This window comes from Salvelinus alpinus, chromosome 5 (genome assembly GCF_045679555.1).
Source record: "Salvelinus alpinus chromosome 5, SLU_Salpinus.1, whole genome shotgun sequence".
Lineage (NCBI taxonomy): Eukaryota > Metazoa > Chordata > Actinopteri > Salmoniformes > Salmonidae > Salvelinus > Salvelinus alpinus.
The window spans coordinates 48647958-48671232 of NC_092090.1; the positions used below are offsets into that span (position 1 = coordinate 48647958).

Below are 23275 nucleotides of genomic sequence, written 5' to 3' on the forward strand. Positions count from 1 at the left end.
CTAAGGGTTGGCTTTAAAAATGCATGGCCTCGGTAAAAGAATGGAGGAACTGTGCATGCTAGCTAAGAGCTGGTTAGTTGATTTGTAGCCCTAACCTTTACAGTCATCTTATATAACATGGCAGAATTTTCCAATGTATTCCCTAATTGAAGATGACTTTGATGGATTATGGTACTATTTCATAGTACTGGTCATTGAACACCAAATCCCACATCTGGGATTTATAATAATGGATGTGTTTGCAATCTGATGAGCTGTTGGGGGGAATTAAGAACTTTAAAACCAGAACGATGGGTTCCCTCATCAGTACTTAAGCCCTTATGAGACCTCACATGGATCCAATGATACATCACAAGAAGCCCTATGACATGCAGCCTACATAGCTCTGTCATAACAATGATATAACAACAGTCGTAACAGGTCATGATAACCAACCGTATATTACAGTATAACAAATGATACAACCCATTAATGAAGTATAAATTATCAAAAATTATTCTGTGACCCACACTAATACCTCATATCAGCGTTATGTCAGGTGTCATAACTCGTGCCCTGTGTTTTGGGCTATCATGTCACATTACATCGATTTTAACCTTTATTTTAAGCTTTTTCCAGAAATAGATTTACACCAAAAATGAAATTGTCTGAGGATGGTGCTGGACCATCTGACATAAAAGTAAAAACAGGAGTGTTTGAACAAAAAGCTTTAAATCAAGTTCAAATCCAGGTCATGTGACATGATTGTCCAAAACACAGGGCCCTAGTCATAAGCTGTCATTGGGTATAGTGACTGGTAGCTTTACACTATTCTTATGACAGGATTATCTAGGCTTCATGTCAGATGGTCTTTCAGAGAGGTTTTACCATGGATTCCTCTATGAGCTGCCCTATGTATAGCCTTATGAGTGGCCGTAGCGAGTGAATAGCAGTGTGTGCATTCCGGTGACATCCACAGCACAGCAGAGCTAGCGGTGAGGTGAGTTGGTGCGGTGCAGTGTGGGCCCCGGGGTGGGCCAGTGGGTGGTACGGGACAACCAAACTCTTACCCTGGGACTGCTGAGAGGACTAGTGGAGAGACCGGAGGATGCTCCGCTGATAGACCGTGACCTGTAGACACACACACACACACACACACACACACACACACACACACACACACACACACACACACACACACACACACACACACACACACACACACACACACACACACACACACACACACACACACACACACACACACACACAGGGTTAAAGACATCCTCTGACAATGCAATATGTGTGCTACAACGGGAAAACACTGAACACTACAATATGACCACACACTGGCACACCCCTAGCTGGAGGGAGGACAAAAAGCTCCTAAAGGATATAAGATTCAAAAGGAATAGGATAAAGTCGCCCCTATATACTGATCTAAGATTGGTTTTGTGATTTACCCCCGTAATGGTTCAAAGTTGCAATTTGGGAGGGTAAGCTGATCTTAGATCTGTGCATAATGGCATGTTCTACCTAAAGCTTCTGGAAGAAGTAGAGGAAAGACATCAGAAGAAGATGAGTTCATTAACGTAACTACCTTGAACACAGTCGTATGTGGCTGTAGCACTTGGTATGCCGCTCTCCTGTACTTTTTGAAAACTTTGTCCCCGAGCATAAAAGGTTGGCGGAGATTCAATCATACAGGGTAAGTAGAGGAGATTAGGGTTATTTCACACCTGGGGAGGTCGTCTGTTTAGGTCGGGATTTCTGAGCTGTTTTATCAAACCCATTTCTCTCTGTCCTTCACTCTCTCCCTCTCTCTCTCTCTCTCTCTCTCTCTCTCTCTCTCTCTCATTTCAATTCAAGTCAAAGGGGCTTTGTTGGCATGAGAAGCAATGTTCACATGGCCAAAGCAAGTGAAATAAGCAATCGCAGATGAACAATTAACGTTATTAAAACACGCAAAAGTTTTAAAAAGAGAAAGACGTTTGAAATGTTATATTATTAACTATGTGTAGTGTCGTTACAAAGTGCAGATATTTGAAGTACAAATGGCAAGGGAAAATAACTAAACAGATACATTTACTTTGGTGTTTGTGTTCCACTGGTTGCCCTTTTCTTATCGCAGCAACAGGTCACGTATTTCGCTGTGGTGAGTACACACTGCGGTATTTCACATAACAGATATGGGAGTTGATCAATATTTGATTTGTTTTCCAACTATTTTTAGGTCCATGTAATGTGAGGGAAATATGTCTCTCTTATACTATCGTACATTTGGCAGGAGGTTCGGAAGTGCAGCTCATTTTCCACCTCATTTTGTGGCCAGTGGGCACATAGCCTGTCTTCTCTTGAGAGCCAGATCTGCCTATGGCGGCCTCTCAATAGCAAGGCTATGCTCACTACATAGTCTGTTTTCCTCCGTTTTCTATCAGTCACATTGGTCACTCTCTCTCTCTTTCTCTCTCTCATATATACCATATGGAACAGCAGGGACTGTGAAGCAACACAAACATAGGCTCAGACACATGCATACACACACGTACACATGGATTTTGTATTGTAAATATGTGGTAGTGGTGGAGTATGGGCCTGAAGGCTCACAGTGTGTTGTGAAATCTGTGAATGTATTGCAATGTTTTAAAATTGTATAACTGTCTTAATTTTGCTCGACCGAGGAAGAGTAGCTGCTGCCTTGGCAGCAGCTAATGGGGATCCATAATAAATACAAATACTGTACTCTCTCACTCACTCTCAATCTCTTCCTGGCTCATCACACTGTCCATCTCTCTTTTTTTCTGTCTCTCGCTGTCTGTCAATCTCTCTTTCTCCCTCTCTGCCATTTCACTCAGCCTCTCTCTGTCTGTCAATCTCTGTCTCCCTCTTCCTCTACCTCTCCTCTTATCTTTGATGAGGCGTCAGAGCTGTCCTTGTGCATAGCCTCAAATGGCCTTGTGTGTACAATATGACTAACACAGTCACACAGTGGTTGTAGACTAAAACAACAGACAGTTGAAAGGTTTGGAGTGTGTTGGCTTTTAAATACTGGATTGGGTGTACTCGCCAACCGTGTCTGTCTACATGACAACAAGACATGCAAAGCATCGGAGTCTAAAGTCAACATCTATAAATACTTCAAACATGTCAGCTGCGCCGTGAGTACACACACACACACACACACACACACACACACACACACACACACACACACACACACACACACACACACACACACACACACACACACACACACACACACACACACACACACACACACACACACACACACACACACACACACACACAGCATAATTAATCATCTTCCTTCTTTTATTTCTTCCCCTTCTCTTGTCCCTCCTCTGTTGTCACCCCCTCCCTCCCCCACATCACATTGGGCCACTGATGCCAAGCGAGGTTTGGGGATTTAATTAGCAAAAGACAATTTGGCTATTTTGTTGGAAACTAAAATTGAAACAGTAAATCATGTTAAAATATGCCGCCGTGTGCACGCATGTGCGCTCAAATGCACGCGCTCATACACACTAAGCCTCAACCTCAGGGAAGGATTTCTTCCATAACCTTATCAATGCTATCTGGATTAGAGATACTCTTAATGATCGGCTATGAAAAGCCAACTGACATTTACTCCTGAGGTGCTGACTTGCTGCACCCTCGACAACTACTGTGATTATTACTATTATTATTTGACCATGCTGGTCATTTATGAACATTTGAACATCTTGGCCATGTTCTGTTATAATCTCCACCCGGCACAGCCAGAAGGGGACTGGCCACCCCTCATAGCCTGGTTCCTCTCTAGGCTTCTTCCTAGGTTTTGGCCTTTCTAGGGAGTTTTTCCTAGCCACCGTGCACCTACACCTGCATTGCTTGCTGTTTGGGGTTTTAGGCTGGGTTTCTGTACAGCACTTTGAGATATCAGCTGATGTAAGAAGGGCTATATGAATAAATGTGATTTGATGATTACAAAACGGCGACAGTAATACAAAGCGCAAGGCGAGCGAACCAGAACCTAAGAGCTGAGTTGCCTTTCACCGAACTGCAATGGAATCCTCCAGACAGGGCTCTACACGGACAGACATCGAGTTCACAGTAAGGATACAGGAGATGAAGTAACGTTACTGCACTACAAACTACATGAAACAGTAACAATGGTAAACAGACGAAGATTGATGAAAGGAGACATACTACATGCCACATCTCAAGACCACAGAGTTAAGATGCAGGGGGAGTTTCCCTCGGAAGTCTCTCTATGAGCTTGCCATACTGCATTCCGGAATGTCGTAAATATTGATAACTGAGTTTATGTTGTAAAGACATATTAAGTACATATGAGTCAAACATGCTTATTTTGTATACACAGGGGCGCAACTTTCACTGGGAACAGGGGGACATTGCATTTTTGTCCACCCCAGTTTGATCATTGGAATGTGCTACAAAGCGAGGCAATAGCATGCTTCAGGACCATGCAAACGCCTCCGAGCGGTCAGATAGGCTGTTTGGAGTGTTTATTCGACTGGACAAAAAAAAAAAATAATAATAATTATGTCCCCCCCCCCCACTTCCAAAACCAAAGTTGCGCCCCTGCACATAGTCATATGCTTTCAGTCATTTCTGTTTTGTGTGTGTAAACATAAACATAAACACCCCCCTTTTTCAATCAAATTACGATCTTGTCTCATCGGGTGCAACTCCGCAAAGGGCTCGGGAGAGGCGAAGATCGAGTCATGAGTCCTCCGAAACATGACTCGCCAAACCACGCTCCTTAACACTCACCCGCTTAACCCAGAAGCCAGCCAAGTAAAGGCCTCCCGACCAAACCCTCCCCTAACCCGGACGCCACCCTATGAGACTCCCGGTCACGGCCGGTTATGACACAGCCTGGGATTTTTGGAGGCAGGCCACTCGATTTCGTCTCTGCGTTATATTGGCATCGAAAATGTCACCCTCCCTAGGAGAGGGGGTGACCGTGATCATGTATTGTAAAAACGAGAGGCTGCCTGGATCTTTAACTTAAAGACCCTTGCTCCCTTCGGTCTCAACGTAGACTTTGATCTGAAGCCATTCTTGTGAATATTGTGACTTTGCCATTGTAATTGTTTGTAAGCTTGTGTAGTCTAAAAGGAATCTAAGATCGTATGCTATCCATTTGTTTTTTGTATGCTGTTCTTTGTATGCCATTTTAATATTTGAGAATTAACCAAAGATATTAGGCCACTCTTGGCCATGATTACAGATACCTGTGTGTCTTTTGACACTATATAAACGAGTCATCCCGGCAGTGTTTGTGATTACACCCTGATGAAGACAGCTTGGCTGTCGAAACTTTGGATATTACATTTTTGCATCTGAGCTCCTAGAGTGTGCGGCTCTCCTTTATTTTCAAGTCAGCCTGGGATCTAACCTGGGTCTGTAGTGATGCCTCAAGCATTGCGATGCAGTGCCTTAGCCCGCTGCGACACCCCCGGGGGCCTAAACATCCGACATTTTATGGTTGTTCGTTCCTTATTCTGCTGCAAGGTGAGCCGCTTTAAAATGACAACAGATTATTGTACTTGTGTGTACAATCACACACACCTCGCCAATATCAGGTAGTCTTTCAAGCACATAATTGAAAGACATCTGTTGTTCGATGAAGATTAAATACAATGTGTGGGTGTCTGTGTGTTTGTGTGTACGTGCACATTGGTATGTATGTGTGTCAGTGGAGGCTACGGTATTTATTTAGCAAAGACGACAATGCATAATCACTCCGGACAGACACAAGCAAAAACTCATGACATAAATGTTATGCAGCAGCCGAGGCTACACCTAAACATTATAAATCTGAGACGCTTTTTGGGGTGAAAATGAGACTATTTCTCAGTCTGATCAACTGTAGGCTACTAATAAGAGCATATAGCTGATGCGCCCTGTCCATTTGGTCAGCGTAAACTAATTGGTAATGTTTTTATTTGATTTATTTTTAATTTAACCTTTATTTAACTAGGCAAGTCAGTTAAGAACAAATTCTTATTTACAATGACGGCCTACCAAAAGGCAAAAGGCCTCCTGTGGGGACGGGGGCCTGGGATTAAAATAAATAAATAAATACAATCGAATTATAGGACAAAACACACATCACAACAAGAGAGACAACACAATACTACATAAAGAGAGACCTAAGACAACAACACAGCAAGGCAGCAACACATGAAAACACAGCACGGTAGCAACAGAACATGACAACAATGTGGTAGCAACACAACTTGGTAGCAGCACATAACATGGTACAAACGTTATTGGGCACAGAAAACAGCACAAATGGCAAGAAGGTAGAGACAACAATACATCACACAAAGCAGCCACAACTGTCAGTAAGTGTGTCCATGATTGAGTATTTGAATGAAGAGATTGAGATAAAACTGTCCAGTTTGAGTGTTTGTTGCAGCTCGTTCCAGTCGCTAACTGCAGCGAACTGAAAAGAGGAGCGAACCAGGGAGGTGTGTGCTTTGGGGACCTTTAACAGAATGTGACTGGCAGAATGGGTGTTGTATGTGAAGGATGAGGGCTGCAGTAGATATCTCAGACAGGGGGGAGTGAGGCCTAAGAGGGTTTTATAAATAAGCATCAACCAGTGGGTCTTGCAACGGGTATACAGAGATGACCAGTTTACAGAGGAGTATAGAGTGCAGTGATGTGTCCTATAAGGAGCATTGGTGGCAAATCTGGTACTTGTATGAGGTGACTACATCAAGCTCTAAACCCTCAGAGGTAGTAATAACACCTGTGGGAAGAGGGGCATTCTTCTTACTAAACTACATTACCTTTGTTTGGAGGTGTTCAGAACAAGGTTAAGGGTAGAGAAAGCTTGTTGGACACTAAGAAAGCTTTGTTGTAGAGCATTTAACACAAAATCCGAGGTGCCAGCTGAGTAAGACTGTATCATTTGCATATAAATGGATGAGAAAGCTCCCTACTGCCTGAGCTATGTTGTTGTTGTAAATTGAGAAGAGCGTGGGGCCTAGGATCGAGCCTTGGGGTACTCCCTTGGTGACAGGCAGTGGCTGAGACAGCAGATTTTCTGACTTCATACACTGCACGCTTTGAGAGAGGTGGTTAGAGAACCAGGCCAAAGACCCCTCACAGACACCAATATTCCTTATCCGGCCCACAAGAATGGAATGGTCTACCGTATCAAAAGCTTTGGCCAAGTCAATTAAAATAGCAGCACAATATTGCTTAGAATCAAGGGCAATGGTGACATCATCGAGGACCTTTAAGGTTGCAGTGACACATCCATAACCTGAGTGGAAACCAGATTGCATACCCGAGAGAATACTATAAACATCAAGAAAGCCAGTCAGTTGATTATTGACAGGTTTTTCCAACACTTTTGATAAACTGGGCAAAATAGAAATAGGCCTATAACAGTTAGGATCAGCTTGATATCCCACTTTAAATAAAGGATGAACTGTGACTGCCTTCCAAGCAATGAGAACCTCCCCAGAAAGGAGAAACAGGTTGAAATGGTTGGAGATAGCCTTGGCGATGATAGGGGCAGCAACCATAAAGAAGAAAGGGTCTAAACCATCTGACCCAGATGTTTTTTGGGGGGTCAAGTTTAAGGAGCTCCTTTAGCACCTCGGACTCAGTGACTGCCTGCAGGGAGAAACTTTGTAGCGGGCAGGGAAAAAGAGGGAGAAGCATCGGGTATAGTCGCATTAAAAGGGGTGGGAGATGAGGAAATGTTGGATGGGCAAGGAGGCATGGCTGAGTAAAATAGGAATCCTGGTGATTAAAGAGCTCAGCCATGTGATTTTTGTCAGTAACAACCACATCATCAATGTTATGTATTTGTAGTCCATTTGTGTGTCAGGAGAAAATGTGAATGTGATCAAATTTAGTTTATATTCAAAATTGGGCTGGCTATGCTGCCTATACGTTTTTAATCCAAAATGATTAACTGGAATTAGTCAGTCAACATAATACTGATGACAGATGTGAGTACATTTTTTGTAAGGCCTACAGTTGCATAGGCCTGCATGATGCAAACATGCATAAAGCGAGCTCATCCCTGTGAGTTCTATTGTCTATCACTTGTTGTCTATGTGTCTGGTTCGAGGTAATCCCCCTCATAATCTAGTCTAAATATAATTTATATGAACAAATATAAGGAAGCTGCAGTTTGAAAGGGTCTTCATCCCCCCAGGGCCAGGAGTTAAACCATGTGACCTGATGAGGAAGAACTGGTCCCATCATAGCCCATATCAAACCTTTATACAACGGATTAATCACTGTCATACCTTATAGGGTCCAGAGTTTTGCTAGTTTGCTTAACATTTAAGGAAAAACTCCAGGCCCCAGGGGTTAAAATTTACCCACCGCTTTGGGACCTATGGTGCCACCAGTCTGCTTGCAGTTGTCAGTTATCGTCAGGTACGTGGATGATAAGGAACATTTCTTGGGATACTTTGATGTGTTAAGAGGGCGAGATGCACAGTCTGTTTGACTTCATGAGATGTCTGAGTTTAAGTTCATAAGAGAAACTCTTCCAAACCTACGATGGCGCAGCTGTCATGGAATGTATCTGCTATTTGTATTTACAGCTAAGTCACCTCCTGTTCCCTGATTAAGAGGCGACGACTACTCCACTCCACTCCACTACCATTGTCAACTTTCTCCTGACATGAATTGAAACCATGTCTCATGTGCCCACTAAACCACTGGCACATTGAGTGTATCCCCTTCAAGCACTGTGAGTACCCCTATCAATTATCTCTCATTACTATATGTAGAGTCAATCACATACACAAACACAATCACATTATTACACATCAGGATTTTACTCCTTGCTAAGACTAACTAATTCTTAGCTATTTTGTCTAACTACGCAGTGTGTTGTGTTATTGTTTTTTGTATTCCCAGTCAAATCCTGTCCTGCACTGGTCAATCCTCTGAACACTTCAATTCATGCCTCATACCCTCACTCAATCACTGCTGTGATCCCTTTCCGACACTGTGTAAGTAGCCCTCTCATTCCCATTCCCCATAATATTGTATTATAAATGTCTTTATTAGATGCTTTAGGTTAAAATAATTAGTCTTTGCCGATTTTTGAAACACTTTGTCGTGGGCCTCCCATCCTCCTCCATTTTTCAAGTCACCAGCCTCCACTGATGTCTGTGTGTGTACCACTGTATCACTCTAATTAGATAATGGAGATAAAAGACTATTCAGAGGGATATTAATGCCTCATTTCCATCCCTGTTTGTTCTTCTCTTCTTCGCTCCAGCAAAACGCCCCATCTGCATTCCCACCAATTAATTTATGCTAATCTCTCTCTGTACGGGGTGGGGGGCGGACCGGCGAAGCGTCACTAAACTGTGTTCCCGGACACAAGGTCATCCGTGAATAGGCTTTGAAAGAACGATTGGACCTGATGCACCATGATGAGGTAACCTCACAAATAGATTGGCAGAAGACAAACAAACACACACGTGCATGGGAGCGAACACAGACACACACACACACACACACACCCGTTCAGGCACAAAGACACACACACACACACACAATGGGGAAGGAGGCAAAACAGGGAAACAAGGAAGTTGACCTAAAAATTGGGATCTGCCCTGGGACGCCGAAACTACAGCATCAAAGGGAAGAGAAGGGCCAAAAGAAGGAGAAGGAGGATAAAGATGCTTTTGATGTGCATGGAAGCAGCCTAGGGTGTAGAGAAGACTCCCTCCCTCCATCTCTTCTCTATCTCCTCGCTCCTTCAGTTCAGTCTAGGCCTGATCACATTGGCCTACTTTACCACAGTATGAAAATAAGGGCTTTATTGTGTGAATCCGTTATCAGATAGCCAGGCAGTCAAGTGAACTTCTGGTAAAAAGTTTCAGAAGCATTCTAACGGCAAGAGGTTCGATTCTTTCTGAATTTATTTTATGCAGACAAGGATGGAGCTTAGTTTTTTATTGAAGTTTACTCGACTACCCTCTCAAAGGATTATAGACTTAAACATGGTGAGAATATGAATGGGAATACCCCTCTGCAACTCAACTGTGGCAAGACAGACAGACAACAGTGACAAATACCTTTCTTCTTTGGTGAGGTTAGCGTTTGTGATATCCAAGCTTTTACTGAAAACAGACTTACTTCAGACAGACAGAAAGAAAGTAAAGAGACAGAAAGACAGTCACATAAAAGGACAGATTCTAAGCATTCCTTTAAAAAAGTGCAGATTATTGTATAGGTCATGAGTTGTCAACCTAACGTTAGTTGTGTATGTGATACAGAGCTGGCTATTGCTCACAATGACCAATGCACAGTAAGTAATACTAGTCTTGAAAGGAAAAGTTAACAGAAGAAGAAAAATGATTGATCATGACACGACAATGAAAACAAAGAAAGATACACACACGACATTAATATATCAATCAGCAAGTAAAAACAGATTAAACAGAGGCGTAAGACACTTTGAAGGGTCATGCTAATATGGGGTATTCTCACATTTGGTATACTTTCTAACAGTCTAGAAAAAGTTGAAGTCTTAAAGCCTCTATCCTCTTTGGATGACTCACCCGCGCAGAAAGTTGTAAACTTTTCAGCTTTTCTGTCTGTGTTAGACTGTCATAACACCCTAAGCAGCTTAGTGATAAAGTTAGTGAGGAGAGGGATGCTACTGGAAGTACACAGACAGCAGATTGAACTAATGGACAGAGGTATCCAGCAAGGTGCCATAATATGTAGGCGCCCTACTGCTGCGTATTCGAATCCGGTGTTTGCGTTTGTGTGAGTGTGTGTGTGTACGTGCTTATATGTATGTTTGTGGTGTGTGTGTGTGTGTGTGTCCATGCATGCACGTGTCTGTGTGTGTTAAAGAGATTCTCCGGTAATTTTTGTATACTTTTTAGCCAGTAGTTCTGAAAGTAGCACTCACAAGCCAGAAAGTGGCCCTCAAAATTGCATACTACGTCACATATGTGCAGATATGTGCACCACGTCATTGCTTTCTCTCTCTCTGCTGCCCCGTACTGAGCCGTTTGGCCTGCCGTGCAACCTCATTGGATAACGCTGGACAGGCCTCTTGCTAGCTGTCACTCAAATGCGAGGGGCTGAAGCTCAATGTCGGGAAAATGGCGCGGTACAGCTTCAAGATAAACAGTCGCTTTCAAACTATGGATTTCATGGCTAATTGAGGTAAGCCAGTAATTCTACTCATAGATTATGCATGTATGAACGACACGTTGACACATCCAGCCCAAAGCGGGACGTTTAAAAAACACTTAGAAGTCGCCAAAGTTCCGGAGCATGTCTTTAATATTCAGTCATTTGAAGAGTACTACACTGAGAGTGGGGACTACAGACCACTCCTATTAATTCTTGCCACTATAGGGGGTGCTGTTTCGCATTAGCATAATTTGCTCAACAGATTAAACGGCTTCCTAATAAATTCTTGCTCGTACAATATGCATATTATTGTTATTATTGGATAGAAAACACTCTCTAGTTTCTATAGCCGTTGGAATTTTGTCTCTGAGTGGTACAGAACTCAATCTACAGCACTTTTCATGATAGGGAGTCAGATTTCAGACATCCTGGCCCCTGATCTGGAGTCAGTTTAAAGGTCCCTGTAAATGCTATGGAGAAACAGACACTTCTTACGTCTTCCCCTGGATGTCAGTACGTGATGACGCTTTGAATGGAGTCGATTGCGCAATCAGGGGCTGCATAAAAGAGCAAATACCGGAAGTAGCATCCCTTTGCTGCCTGCGCTTTGCGCACGGAGGACGTCGGACTCGCCTCCTTCCAAGCGTTTGTTTAGCCAGTAATATTTCTCTGGTCATGTTTTTACTCGTTAGAGGTGTTAAAAACATCATAAGGTAGTTAATTTAAACCGTTTTATAGCAATTTATATCCGTTTAGTGCGATTTTGACCCATTTATTTCTGAGGCACTTTGAACAGCTGGGCACGTTTCCAGTTCATGCCGAACGTTAGTGGGCATTTCCACATGGCAAGAGGACAGCTTTCGACCAAAAGACGATTAGACCCAAGAAAGGATTCTTTGCCCAAGATTCTGATGGAAGAACAGCTCACAGTAAGAACAATTTATGATGATAAATCGTGTTTCTGTCGAAAAATGTTAAACGCTTATGTCGCCATTTTGTTTTGTATAGCTTCGCTTGGCGCAACCTGTATTGAAAAGTAAGGATAATTTAAAAAATGTAAATCAGCGATTGCATTAAGAACTAATTTGTCTTTCGATTCCTGTCAACCCTGTATTTTTTAGTCAAGTATATGATTAGCTTTTGATTAAACTAGATCACTAAAAGATGGCGACCGACATTTCCAGGCTTGTTTTGCTACTATTTTCATTGTATAACCACGTTTTTTTATGGCTAAATATGCACATTTTCGAACAAACTCTATATGTATGTTGTAAAATGATGTTACAGGAGTGTCATCGGAAGAATTCTGAGAAGGTTAGTGAAAAAATTAATACATTTTGGCGATGATTACGTTATCCCTCTCTTTGGCTTGTATCAATGCTCGGGTAACGTTTGCACATGTGGTATGCTAATATAACGATTTATTGTGTTTTCGCTGTAAAACGCTTAGAAAATCTGAAATATTGTCTGAATTCACAAGAACTGTGTCTTTCCATTGCTATGCTTTGTCTATTTTTATGAAATGTTTTATGATGACTAAATTGGTCATACACGTTGCTCTCTGTAGTAATTCTAGTCGAGTTGTGATGGTGGGTGCAATTGTAAACTGTGATTTCTACCTGAAATATGCACATTTCTCTAACAAAACCTATCCTATACAATAAATATGTTATCAGACTGTCATCTGATGAGGTTTTTTCTTGGTTAGTGGCTATCAATATCTTAGTTTAGCCGAATTGGTGATAGCTACTGGTGGAGAGAAAAAATGGTGGACAAAGAAATTGTGTATTTTGCTAACGTGTTTAGCTAATAGATTTACATATTGTGTCTTCCCTGTAAAACATTTAAAAAATCTGAAATGGTGGCTTTATTCACAAGATCTGTATCTTTCATTAGGTGTCTTGGACTTGTGATTTAATGATATTTAGATGCTACTATTTAATTGTGACGCTATGCTAGCGATGCTAATCAGTGTGGGGGGGGGGGTGGGGGGTGATCCCGGATCCGGGGTTGAGGCTCGTTAGAGGTTAATCGGAGGTCCTGTGGTTCTGTTATTCACCTGTTTTAATCTCATGTGATTACACTGATATGTGTTGCATGTACTTGTGCATGTGTGTATGTGCCTCAATATGATACGTGTGAGTGAGTCCATGTATTGTGTGTGTGTGTGCATCACACCATACCTCTGTCCATGTGTTGCCATGTCGATGGCTCGTCGTACGGGTACAGGAGAGCCCCCGTCTGTGACGCTCAGCACCTCCATAGACTTCCTCTCCGGCCTCCTCTTCCCATGGCGGTTCAACATGGGGGAGTCCACCCGCTTCCTGGGCGGGTCAGCTGAACAGGGGTCAGGGGTCAAAGGTTAGGGGTCAGGGGAGAAGCAAGTGAAGAGAGAACGAGAACTAGTCAGCAACAAACCAACTACAATGTGTGACAGAACATCATATCCGAGTTATGGTGTAGCTACTGCAGGTTTTCATTTGTAAAAGGCATAGAAGGTTTGGACTAGTATACTTCTCCTATTGTGTGTGGGTAAAATGGACCAGCCTACCAATCTCACTGCGCGGGGGGAGGTTCTGGTCCTCCTGACTGGGGTACCTCTCCTTCCGGTCCAGCAACAGGAAGTAGATCATCTTCTCCTGGTTATCACTGGAAAGCCAAGACAGTAAAGTCATCCTGTCAGATGTCCTTGAAGCACCTCAGAGTGGATGACTTCGCTGATACCTCGCGGACACATTTCTCCCTCCATATCTCTCCATCCCTCTCTCCTTCCCTCTAGTCAGAGAGCAGGTCTTTCATCAATTTGCTATGATCTCTGACACAGACCAGTGAGTGCATGATTTCCCTCCCTTTTTCATCCCCTCCCTCCCTCCCTCCCTCCCTCCCTCCCTCCCTCCCTCCCTCCCCTCTATCACTCACTCGTCAGAGAGCAGGTCTTTGGTGAGTTTGCCCTTGTCTCTGAAGCAACCCAGAGAGTGCATGCTCTCCAGGACGTCCGGGTCTATCTCTTCAGTGCTCAGGGTTCTGATGGCCACCTTCCTGGGGACAGGCTGCTCCGGCTCAGGCTCGTTCTTCCCAGCTCTGAAAGACAGGAGGAATGACAGAAATGACTGACAGGTTTTATTTTTATATATATACATTTTCATCTTTATTTTAACAAGGACGACATATTGAGACCTAGGTCTTTTTGTCATGCGCCCTGTAAAATGCAATATAAATATACACATTATACACAAAATATAAATATATATACATATACAGTGGGGAGAACAAGTATTTGATACACTGACAATTTTGCAGGTTTTCCTACTTACAAAGCATGTAGAGGTCTGTAATTTTTATCATAGGTACACTTCAACTGTGAGAGAAGGAATCTAAAACAAAAATCCAGAAAATCACATTGTATGATTTTTAAGTAATTAATTTGCATCAGAAAAGCAGAACTGAATATTTGGTACAGAAACCTTAGTTTGCAATTACAGAGATCATACGTTTCCTGTAGTTCTTGACCAGGTTTGCACACACTGCAGCAGGGATTTTGGCCCACTCCTCCATACAGACCTTCTCCAGATCCTTCAGGTTTCGGGGCTGTCGCTGGGCAATACGGACTTTCGGCTCCCTCCAAAGATTTTCTATTGGGTTCAGGTCTGGAGACTGGCTAGGCCACTCCAGGACCTTGAGATGCTTCTTACGGAGCCACTCCTTAGTTGCCCTGGCTGTGTGTTTCGGGTCGTTGTCATGCTGGAAGACCCAGCCACGACCCATCTTCAATGCTCTTACTGAGGGAAGGAGGTTGTTGGTCAAGATCTCGCGATACATGGCCCCATCCATCCTCCCCTCAATACGGTGCAGTCGTCCTGTCCCCTTTGCAGAAAAGCATCCCCAAAGAATGATGTTTCCACCTCCATGCTTCACGGTTGGGATGGTAGTCTTGGGGTTGTACTCATCCTTCTATTCCTCCAAACACGGCGAGTGGAGTTTAGAGCAAAAAGCTCTATTTTTGTCTCATCAGACCACATGACCTTCTCCCATTCCTCCTCTGGATCATCCAGATGGTCATTGGCAAACTTCAGACGCGCCTGGACATGCGCTGGCTTGAGCAGGGGGACCTTGCGTGCGCTGCAGGATTTTAATCCATGACGGCGTAGTGTGTTACTAATGGTTTTCTTTGAGACTGTGGTCCCAGCTCTCTTCAGGTCATTGACCAGGTCCTGCCGTGTAGTTCTGGGCTGATCCCTCACATTCCTCATGATCATTGATGCCCCACGAGGTGAGATCTTGCATGGAGCCCCAGACCGAGGGTGATTGACCGTCATCTTGAACTTCTTCCATTTTCTAATAATTGTGCCAACAGTTGTTGCCTTCTCACCAAGCTGCTTGGCTATTGTCCTGTAGCCCATCCCAGCCTTGTACAGGTCTACAATTTATCCCTGATGTCCTTACACAGCTCTCTGGTCTTGGCCATTGTGGAGAGGTTGGAGTCTGTTTGATTGAGTGTGTGGACAGGTGTCTTTTATACAGGTAACGAGTTCAAACAGGTGCAGTTAATACAGGTAATGAGTGGAGAACAGGAGGGCTTCTTAAAGAAAAACTAACAGGTCTGTGAGAGCCGGAATTCTTACTGGTTGGTAGGTGATCAAATACTTATGTCATGCAATAAAATGCAAATTAATTACTTAAAAATCATACAATGTGATTTTCTGGATTTTTGTTTTAGATTCCGTCTCTCACAGTTGAAGTGTACCTATGATAAAAATGACAGACCTCTACATGCTTTGTAAGTAGGAAAACCTGCAAAATCGGCAGTGTATCAAATACTTGTTCTCCCCACTGTATATATATACAGTTGAAGTCGTAAGTTTACATACATTTAGGTTGGAGTCATTAAAACTCGTTTTTCAACCACTCCACAAATTTCTTGTTAACAAGCCATAGCATTGGCAAGTCGGTTAGGACATCTACTTTGTGCATGACACAAGTCATTTTTCCAACAATTGTTTACAGACAGATTATTTCACTTATAATTCACTGTGTCACAATTCCAGTGGGTCAGAAGTTTACATAAACTAAATTAAGGCCGCTCAGCAAGGAAGAAGCCCCTGCTCCAAAACCGCCATAGAAAAGCCAGACTACGTTTTGCAACTACACACGGGGACAAAGATCATACTTTTTGGAGAAATGTCCTTTGGTCTGATGAAACAAAAATAGAACTGTTTGGCCATAATGACCATTGTTATGTTTAGAGGAAAAAGGGGGAGGATTGCAAGCCGAAGAACACCATCCCAACCGTGAAGCACGGGGGTGGCAGCATCATATTGTGGGGGTGCGTTGCTGCAGTAGGGACTGGTGCACTTCACAAAATAGATGGCATCACTAGGAAGGAAAATTATTTGGCTGTATTGAAGCAACATCTCCAGACATCAGTCAGGAAGTTAAAGCTTGGTCGCAAATGGCCCCAAGCATACTTACAAAGTTGTGGCAAAATGGCTTAAGGACAACAAAGTCAAGGTATTAGTAGATTTACCTAGCTTGGTGGAAACCCTAGGAATCTCAAGAGTTAACCAATCCTGTGAATGGTGAAGGCAACTCAGGTGTCTATACTTCAACAGCAAAGTTAGATAAGACCGAAGTTTATGAAGTAGGGCCAAAAATGGAGTAATGTAGAGATCTACGGGTCTTTAGCGAAGTCCAGCCAACCTTTTGATACAGAATGCAGTGATAACAAAACGAAGGGCACTATGGTAGATGGCATCCAAAGGTTAATGAGTAGTAGCAGCTGCACCTTGATAAATAATATCACCATAATCAAGAACAAGACTGAATAATCTGCTTCTTACTGCTTAGAGAAAGGCACTATGTGTTTCTGTAGTAAAAGACTACTTTAAATCGTAGTTTCTTAACCAGTTCATCTAAACTCAGCAAAAAAAGAAACGTCCCTTTTTCAGGACCCTGTCTTTCAAAGAAAATTCGTAAAAAATCAAAATAACTTCACATATCTTCATTGTAAAGGGTTTAAAAACAGTTTCCCATGCTTGTTCAATGAACCATAAACAATTAATGAACATGCACCTGTGGAACGGTCGTTAAGACGGTAACAGCTTACAGACGGCAGGCAATTAAGGTCACAGTTATGAAAACTTAGGACGCTAACAACACCTGAACAGGATCGGTACATCCGAACATCACCCCTGCGGGACAGGTACAGCATGGCAGCAAAAACTGCCCGAGTTACACCAGGAAAGCACAATCCCTCCATCGGTGCTCTGACTGTCCACAATAGGCTGAGAGAGGCTGGACTGAGGGCTTGTAGGCCTGTTGTAAGGCAGGTCCTCACCAGACATCACCAGCAACAACGTTGCCTATGGGCACAAACCCACCGTCGCTGGACCAGACAGGACTGGCAAAAAGTGCTCTTCACTGACGAGTCACAGTTTTGTCTCACCATGGGGTGATGGTCGGATTCGCGTTTATCGTCGAAGGAATGAGCGTTACACCGAGGCCTGTACTCTGGAGCGGGATCGATTTGGAGGGGGAGGGTCCGTCATGGTCTGGGGCGGTGTGTCACAGCATCATCGGACTGAGCTTGTTGTCATTGCAGGCAATCTCAACGCTGTGCGTTACAGGGAAGACATCCTCCTCCCTCATGTGGTACCCTTCCTGCAGGCTCATCCTGACATGACCCTCCAGCATGACAATGCCACAAGCCATACTGCTCATTCTGTGTGTGATTTCCTGCAAGACAGGAATGTCAGTGTTCTGCCATGGCCAGCGAAGAGCCCGGATCTCAATCCCATCGAGCACGTATGGAACCTGTTGGAACAAAGGGTGAGGGCTAGGGCCATTCCCCCCGAAGGGTGAGGGATAGGGCCATGTCCGGGAACTTGCAGGTGCCTTGGTGGAAGAGTGGGGTAACATCTCACAGCAAGAACTGGCAAATCTGGTGCAGTCCATGAGGAGGAGATGCACTGCAGTACTTAATGCAGCTGGTGGCCACACCAGATACTGACTGTTACTTTTGACCCCCCCCCCCCCCCCCCTTTGTTCAGGGACACATTCAATTTCTGTTAGTCACATGTCTGTGGAACTTGTTCAGTTTATGTCTCAGTTGTTGAATCTTGTTATGTTCATACAAATATTTACACATGTTAAAACTTCTTGTCAATAGGGGGGCGCTGTTTTCACTTTGGAAAAAATCCTGCCCAAATGAAACGGCCTTGTACTCTTTTCTAGATCATACAATATGCATATTATTATTACTATTGGATAGAAAACACTCAGAAGTTTCTAAAACTGTTTGAATTATATCTGTGAGTAAAAGAGAACTCATTTTGCAGCAAACTTCCATACAGGAAGTGAAAAATCTGAAAACGAGGCTCTGTTTCAGGGCCTGCCTATTCAACTGGCTTTTATTTATCGATATGCATGCACTTCATACGCCTTCCACTAGATGTCAACAGGCAGTGGAAGGTGGAATGGGATGTCTAGCTTGATCTGAGGCCGAACAAGAGCTTTTGGAGTGACAGGTCCGGAATTTTCTTTGTCTTCGAAGGCGCGCGGCGGAGCTCGACATTGTCTTCTGAAAAGCGTTCGGTTTACACGGCGAATATCTCCGGCTCTGATTTTATTTGATACATATGATAATAACATCATAAAGTAGGTTTTTTCAACCGAGTTTTATCAGTTTATTCAACGTTTATTGGGACTTTTGGAGTTTTCCGTTCTTTGCGTCAAGAGAGGATGGGAATGTTAGCAACCTTGGCTAGCATTGTGGCGCGAATTCGACAGAAGAAATGGACATTCTAAAACCAAACAAAGATTTATTCTGGACCAAGGACTCCTTGTACAACATTCTGATGGAAACTCAGCAAAAGTAAGAAAACATTTATGATGTTATTTCGTATTTCTGTGTAAGATGTTGACTCCTATTCTCCGCCGTTTTGGTGAGCGTTGTCTCACAATAACGCAAGCTGTATGTTATTGTAATGTTATTTTTAAAAATCTAACACAGCGGTTGTATTAAGAACCAGTGTATCTTTCATTTGCCATACAACAAGTATTTTTATGTAAAGTTTATGATGAGTTCTTTGGTCAGATTAGGTGAGTGTCCAAAATATCTCCGGAGATTCTGGTGAATCGGTGCTACGTATTCACAATGTATAACCAGGATTTGTAGCTATAAATATGCACATTTTCGAACAAAACATAATTGTATTGTATAACATGATGTTATAAGACTGTCATCTGATGAATTTGTTCAAGGTTAGTGATTAATTTTATATCTTTTGCTGGTTTTTCCGAAAGCTACCTTTGCGGTGAATAAATGCGTTTGTGTGTTTGGCTATTGTGGTAAGCTAATATAATTCTATATTGTGTTTTTGCTGTAAAACACTTAAAAAATCAGAAATATTGGCTGGATTCACAAGATGTTTATCTTTCATTTGCTGTACACCATGTATTTTTCATAAATGTTTAATGATGAGTATTTATGTATTTCACGTTGATCTCTGTAATTATTCTGTCTGCTTTGGTGCTATTTTTGATGGTAGCTGCAATGTAAAACGATTTATACCTCAAATATGCACATTTTCGAACAAAACATAAATGTATTGTATAACATGTTATAAGACTGTCATCTGATGAAGTTGTTTCTTGGTTAGTGACTAATTTTATCTCTATTTTGTCGGTTTTGTGAAAGCTACCTATGCGGTGGAAACATGGTGAAAATATGCGGTTGTGTGTTTGGCTATTGTGGTTAGCTAATAGAAATACATATTGTGTTTTCGCTGTAAAACATTTTAAAAATCGGAAATGATGGCTAGATTCACAAGATGTTTATCTTTCATTTGCTGTATTGGACTTGTGATTTCATGAAAATTATATTATATGATATCCCTGTCCCGTTAGGCTAGGCTATGCTAGTCAGCTTTTTTGATGAGGAGGATCCCGGATTCGGGAGAGAGAAGTGGTAGAAGTTAGTTTGCTGAAAATATACGCAGTTGACAGTGAGAAGACGTTTATTCTTTGCTGCGTTTAGATAGGCAACACAGTGGAGTAGAACGCTAATAATGGGAGATATTCAACATGAACTTCAGATTTTACAATGTTAGCAATGACAAAAAATACACTACAAAGCCATCAGAATTGTGAAACTACTTTTCCGTTAAGAAAATGTATCCAACAAACATGATGAAGATATACACTGAACAAAAATATAAACTGAGTTACAGTTTAATTGGTAATAAAAAAATAAAAAAAAGAGGCCCTAATCAATGGATGTCACATGACTGGGAGTACAGATATGCATCTGTTGGTCACAGATACCTTAAGAAAAAGGTATGGGTGTGGATCAGAAAACCAGTCAGTGTCTGGTGTGACCACTAGTTGCCTCATGTGGAACGATCATCATAGAGTGCATCAGGCTGTTGATTGTGGCCTGTGGAATGTTGTCCCACTCTTTTTCAATGGCTGTGTGAAGTTTCTGGATATTGGCGGGAACTGGTCCACGTACACGTTGATCCAGAGCATCCCAAAGATGCTCAATGGGTGACATGTCTGGTGAGTATACAGCCCATGGAAGAAATGGTTACATTTTCAGATTCCAGTAAATGTGTACTGACCCTTGCAACAAAGGGCCATGCATTATCATGCTGAAACATGAGGTGATGGCGCCAGGATGAATGGCAAGACAATGTTCCTCAGGATCTCATCACAGTATCTCTGTGCATTCAAATTGCCATCGATTAAATGTAATTGTGTTTGTTGTCCATAGCTTATGCCTGGCCATACCAGAAATTCTGCAGTTTTATCAGCTGTCCGGGGAGCTGGTCTCAGATGATCCCGCCAGTGAAGAAGCCTGATGTGGAGGTCCTGGGCTGTCGTGGTTACACATGGTCTGTGGTTGTGCGGCTGGTTTGTCTTACTGACAAATTCTCGAAAATGACGTTGGAGGCGGCTTATGGTAGAAAGATTTACATTAAATTCTCTGGCAACAGCTCTGGTGGACATTCCTGCAATCAGCATGCCAATTACACGCTCCCTCAAAACTTCTGTGGCATTGTGTTGTGTGACAAAACTGCACATTTTAGAGTGGCCTTTTATTGTCAGTGGACCTGTGTAATGATCACGCTGTTTAATCAGCTTCTTGATATGCCACTCCTGTCAGGTGGATGAATTATCTTGAGAAATGCTCACTAACAGGGATGTGAACAAATTTGTGCACAACATTTGAGAGAAATAAGGTTTTAGTGTGTATGAAAAATGTCTGGGATCTTTTAATTCAGCTCATGAGACATGGGACCAACACTTTACCCATGTTGCGTTTATATTTTTGTTCAGTATACAATATCGTAGATTGCTAAACAGCAATGATGAATTGACATAATGTAGCAATGAGCAACACACATTATTACATCACTGAACAGTAGAACGGTCCTTGGCACTTTTCTGAGAGGAGGTATTTAAAGCCTGCATTGATAAGGCCAAGCCATTTAGGAGCAGAACAGAGTTCCATTAAAACTAAGAACATCATTGTCTTTTATGTTCAGGTGGCGTGTAGGGTAACTACTAGAGCGTAGCAGAAAATAGACCTCTCACATCTGTCCTAATGGACCTACCTTCTCTTACTATAAAGGCTGCACAAACGTTTGACTTTAGCTTCCATTAGTTCCCATTCCCTAATTTAGCCTATGTAAGTGCAATACTTTTATCTACTGACCCTTTCAAAAAAAAAATATTTGCTACATTTTGTAAATTAAATTACATTTCACTGATAAAAGTACATAGTGCATATATCTATTAGAGTGTGCACAAAACAGCCAGTCGTATGGATGTTCACACACAAACACACACACACACACAGAAAGGAGCTGTACTCACATGTACCAGTTGTGCTTCTGGATCTGCTCTAACTGTAGAGACACACAGGAAGAGGAAACAGCATTGTGTTAATGACACGGCGTGTGGAACAGATGCTGTGACAGACAGACAAGTGAACGCAGCAACATGCCTTATCTGTTCTCACTGTACGTATTACGACACACTTGAGACTTCTAGTAACGACCCAGTCTTTACCTACTGTAGTGACAAAAAAATATAATACACTATATGTACAAAAGTATCTTGACACCCCTTCAAATTACTGGATTAGTCTATTTCAGCCACACCCATTGCTGACAGGGGTATAACATAGAGCACAAGGCAATGCGATCTCCATAGACAAACATTGGCACTAGGATGACCTTACTGAAGAACTCAGTTACTTTCAACGTGGCACCGTCAATGGATGCCACCTTTCCGACAAGTCCGTTTTTCACATTTCTGCCCTGCTAGAGCTGCCCCGCTCAACTGTAAGTGCTGTTATTCTAAAGTGGAAATGTCTAGGAGCAACAACGGCTCAGCCGCGAAGTGGTAGGCCACACAAGCTCACAGAACAGGACTGCAGAGTGCTGAAGCGCTTAGTGCGTAAAAATCATCTGTCTTCGGTTGCAACACTAACTACCGTGTTCCAAACTGCCTCTGGAAGCGTCAGCGCAAGAACTGTTCATTGAGCTTCATGAAATGGGTTTCCATGGCCGAACAGCCGCACACAAGCCTAAGATCCCTATACGCAATGCCAAGCGTCAGCTGGACTGGTGTAAAGCTCACCGCTATTGGACTCTGGAGCAGTGGAAATGCATTCTCTGGAGTGATGAATTATGATTCACAATCTGGCAGTCCGACGGACAAATCTGAGTTTGGAGGATGCCAGGAGAACGTTAACTGCCCAAATGTGCCAACTGTAAAGTTTGGTGGAAGAGGAATAATAGTCTAGGGCTGTTTTTCATGTTTTGGGCTAGGCCCCTTAGTTCCAGGGGAGGGAAATTTTAACACTACAGCATACAATGACATTCTAGATAATTCTGTGCTTCCAACTTTCATGTGGAAGAACTTGACTGGCCTGCACAGAGCTCTGACCTCAACCCCATCAAGCACCTTTGGGGTGAATTGGAATGCCGACATGAGCCAGGCCTAATCGCCCAACATCAGTGCCGGACCTCACTAATGCTCTTGTGGCTGAATGGAAGCAAGTCCCAGCGGGCAATGTTGCAACATCTAGTGGTAAGACTTCCAAGAAGAGTGGAGG

At 42.8% G+C, this 23275-nt stretch overlaps 1 protein-coding gene across 7 annotated transcripts in view; it reads right to left on the reverse strand.

The window, feature by feature from the left end:
* Nucleotides 1–23275, reverse strand: part of LOC139576287 (serine/threonine-protein kinase BRSK2-like) — a 173007-nt gene that overhangs the window by 24510 nt on the left and 125222 nt on the right. For 4 of the 7 annotated variants that reach the window (XM_071402215.1, XM_071402214.1, XM_071402211.1 and 1 more), the window contains exons 9-13: nt 22030–22061; nt 14074–14235; nt 13706–13803; nt 13338–13491; nt 1050–1110 (exon numbers count right to left, since the gene is read on the reverse strand). In XM_071402215.1, coding sequence (XP_071258316.1) covers nt 1050–1110; nt 13338–13491; nt 13706–13803; nt 14074–14235; nt 22030–22061 — 507 coding nt within the window. Of the gene's footprint in view, nt 1–1049; nt 1111–10079; nt 10140–13337; nt 13492–13705; nt 13804–14073; nt 14236–22029; nt 22062–23275 lie in introns of all 7 variants that reach the window. The other 3 variants (XM_071402213.1, XM_071402209.1, XM_071402208.1) reach the window with 1 other exon arrangement.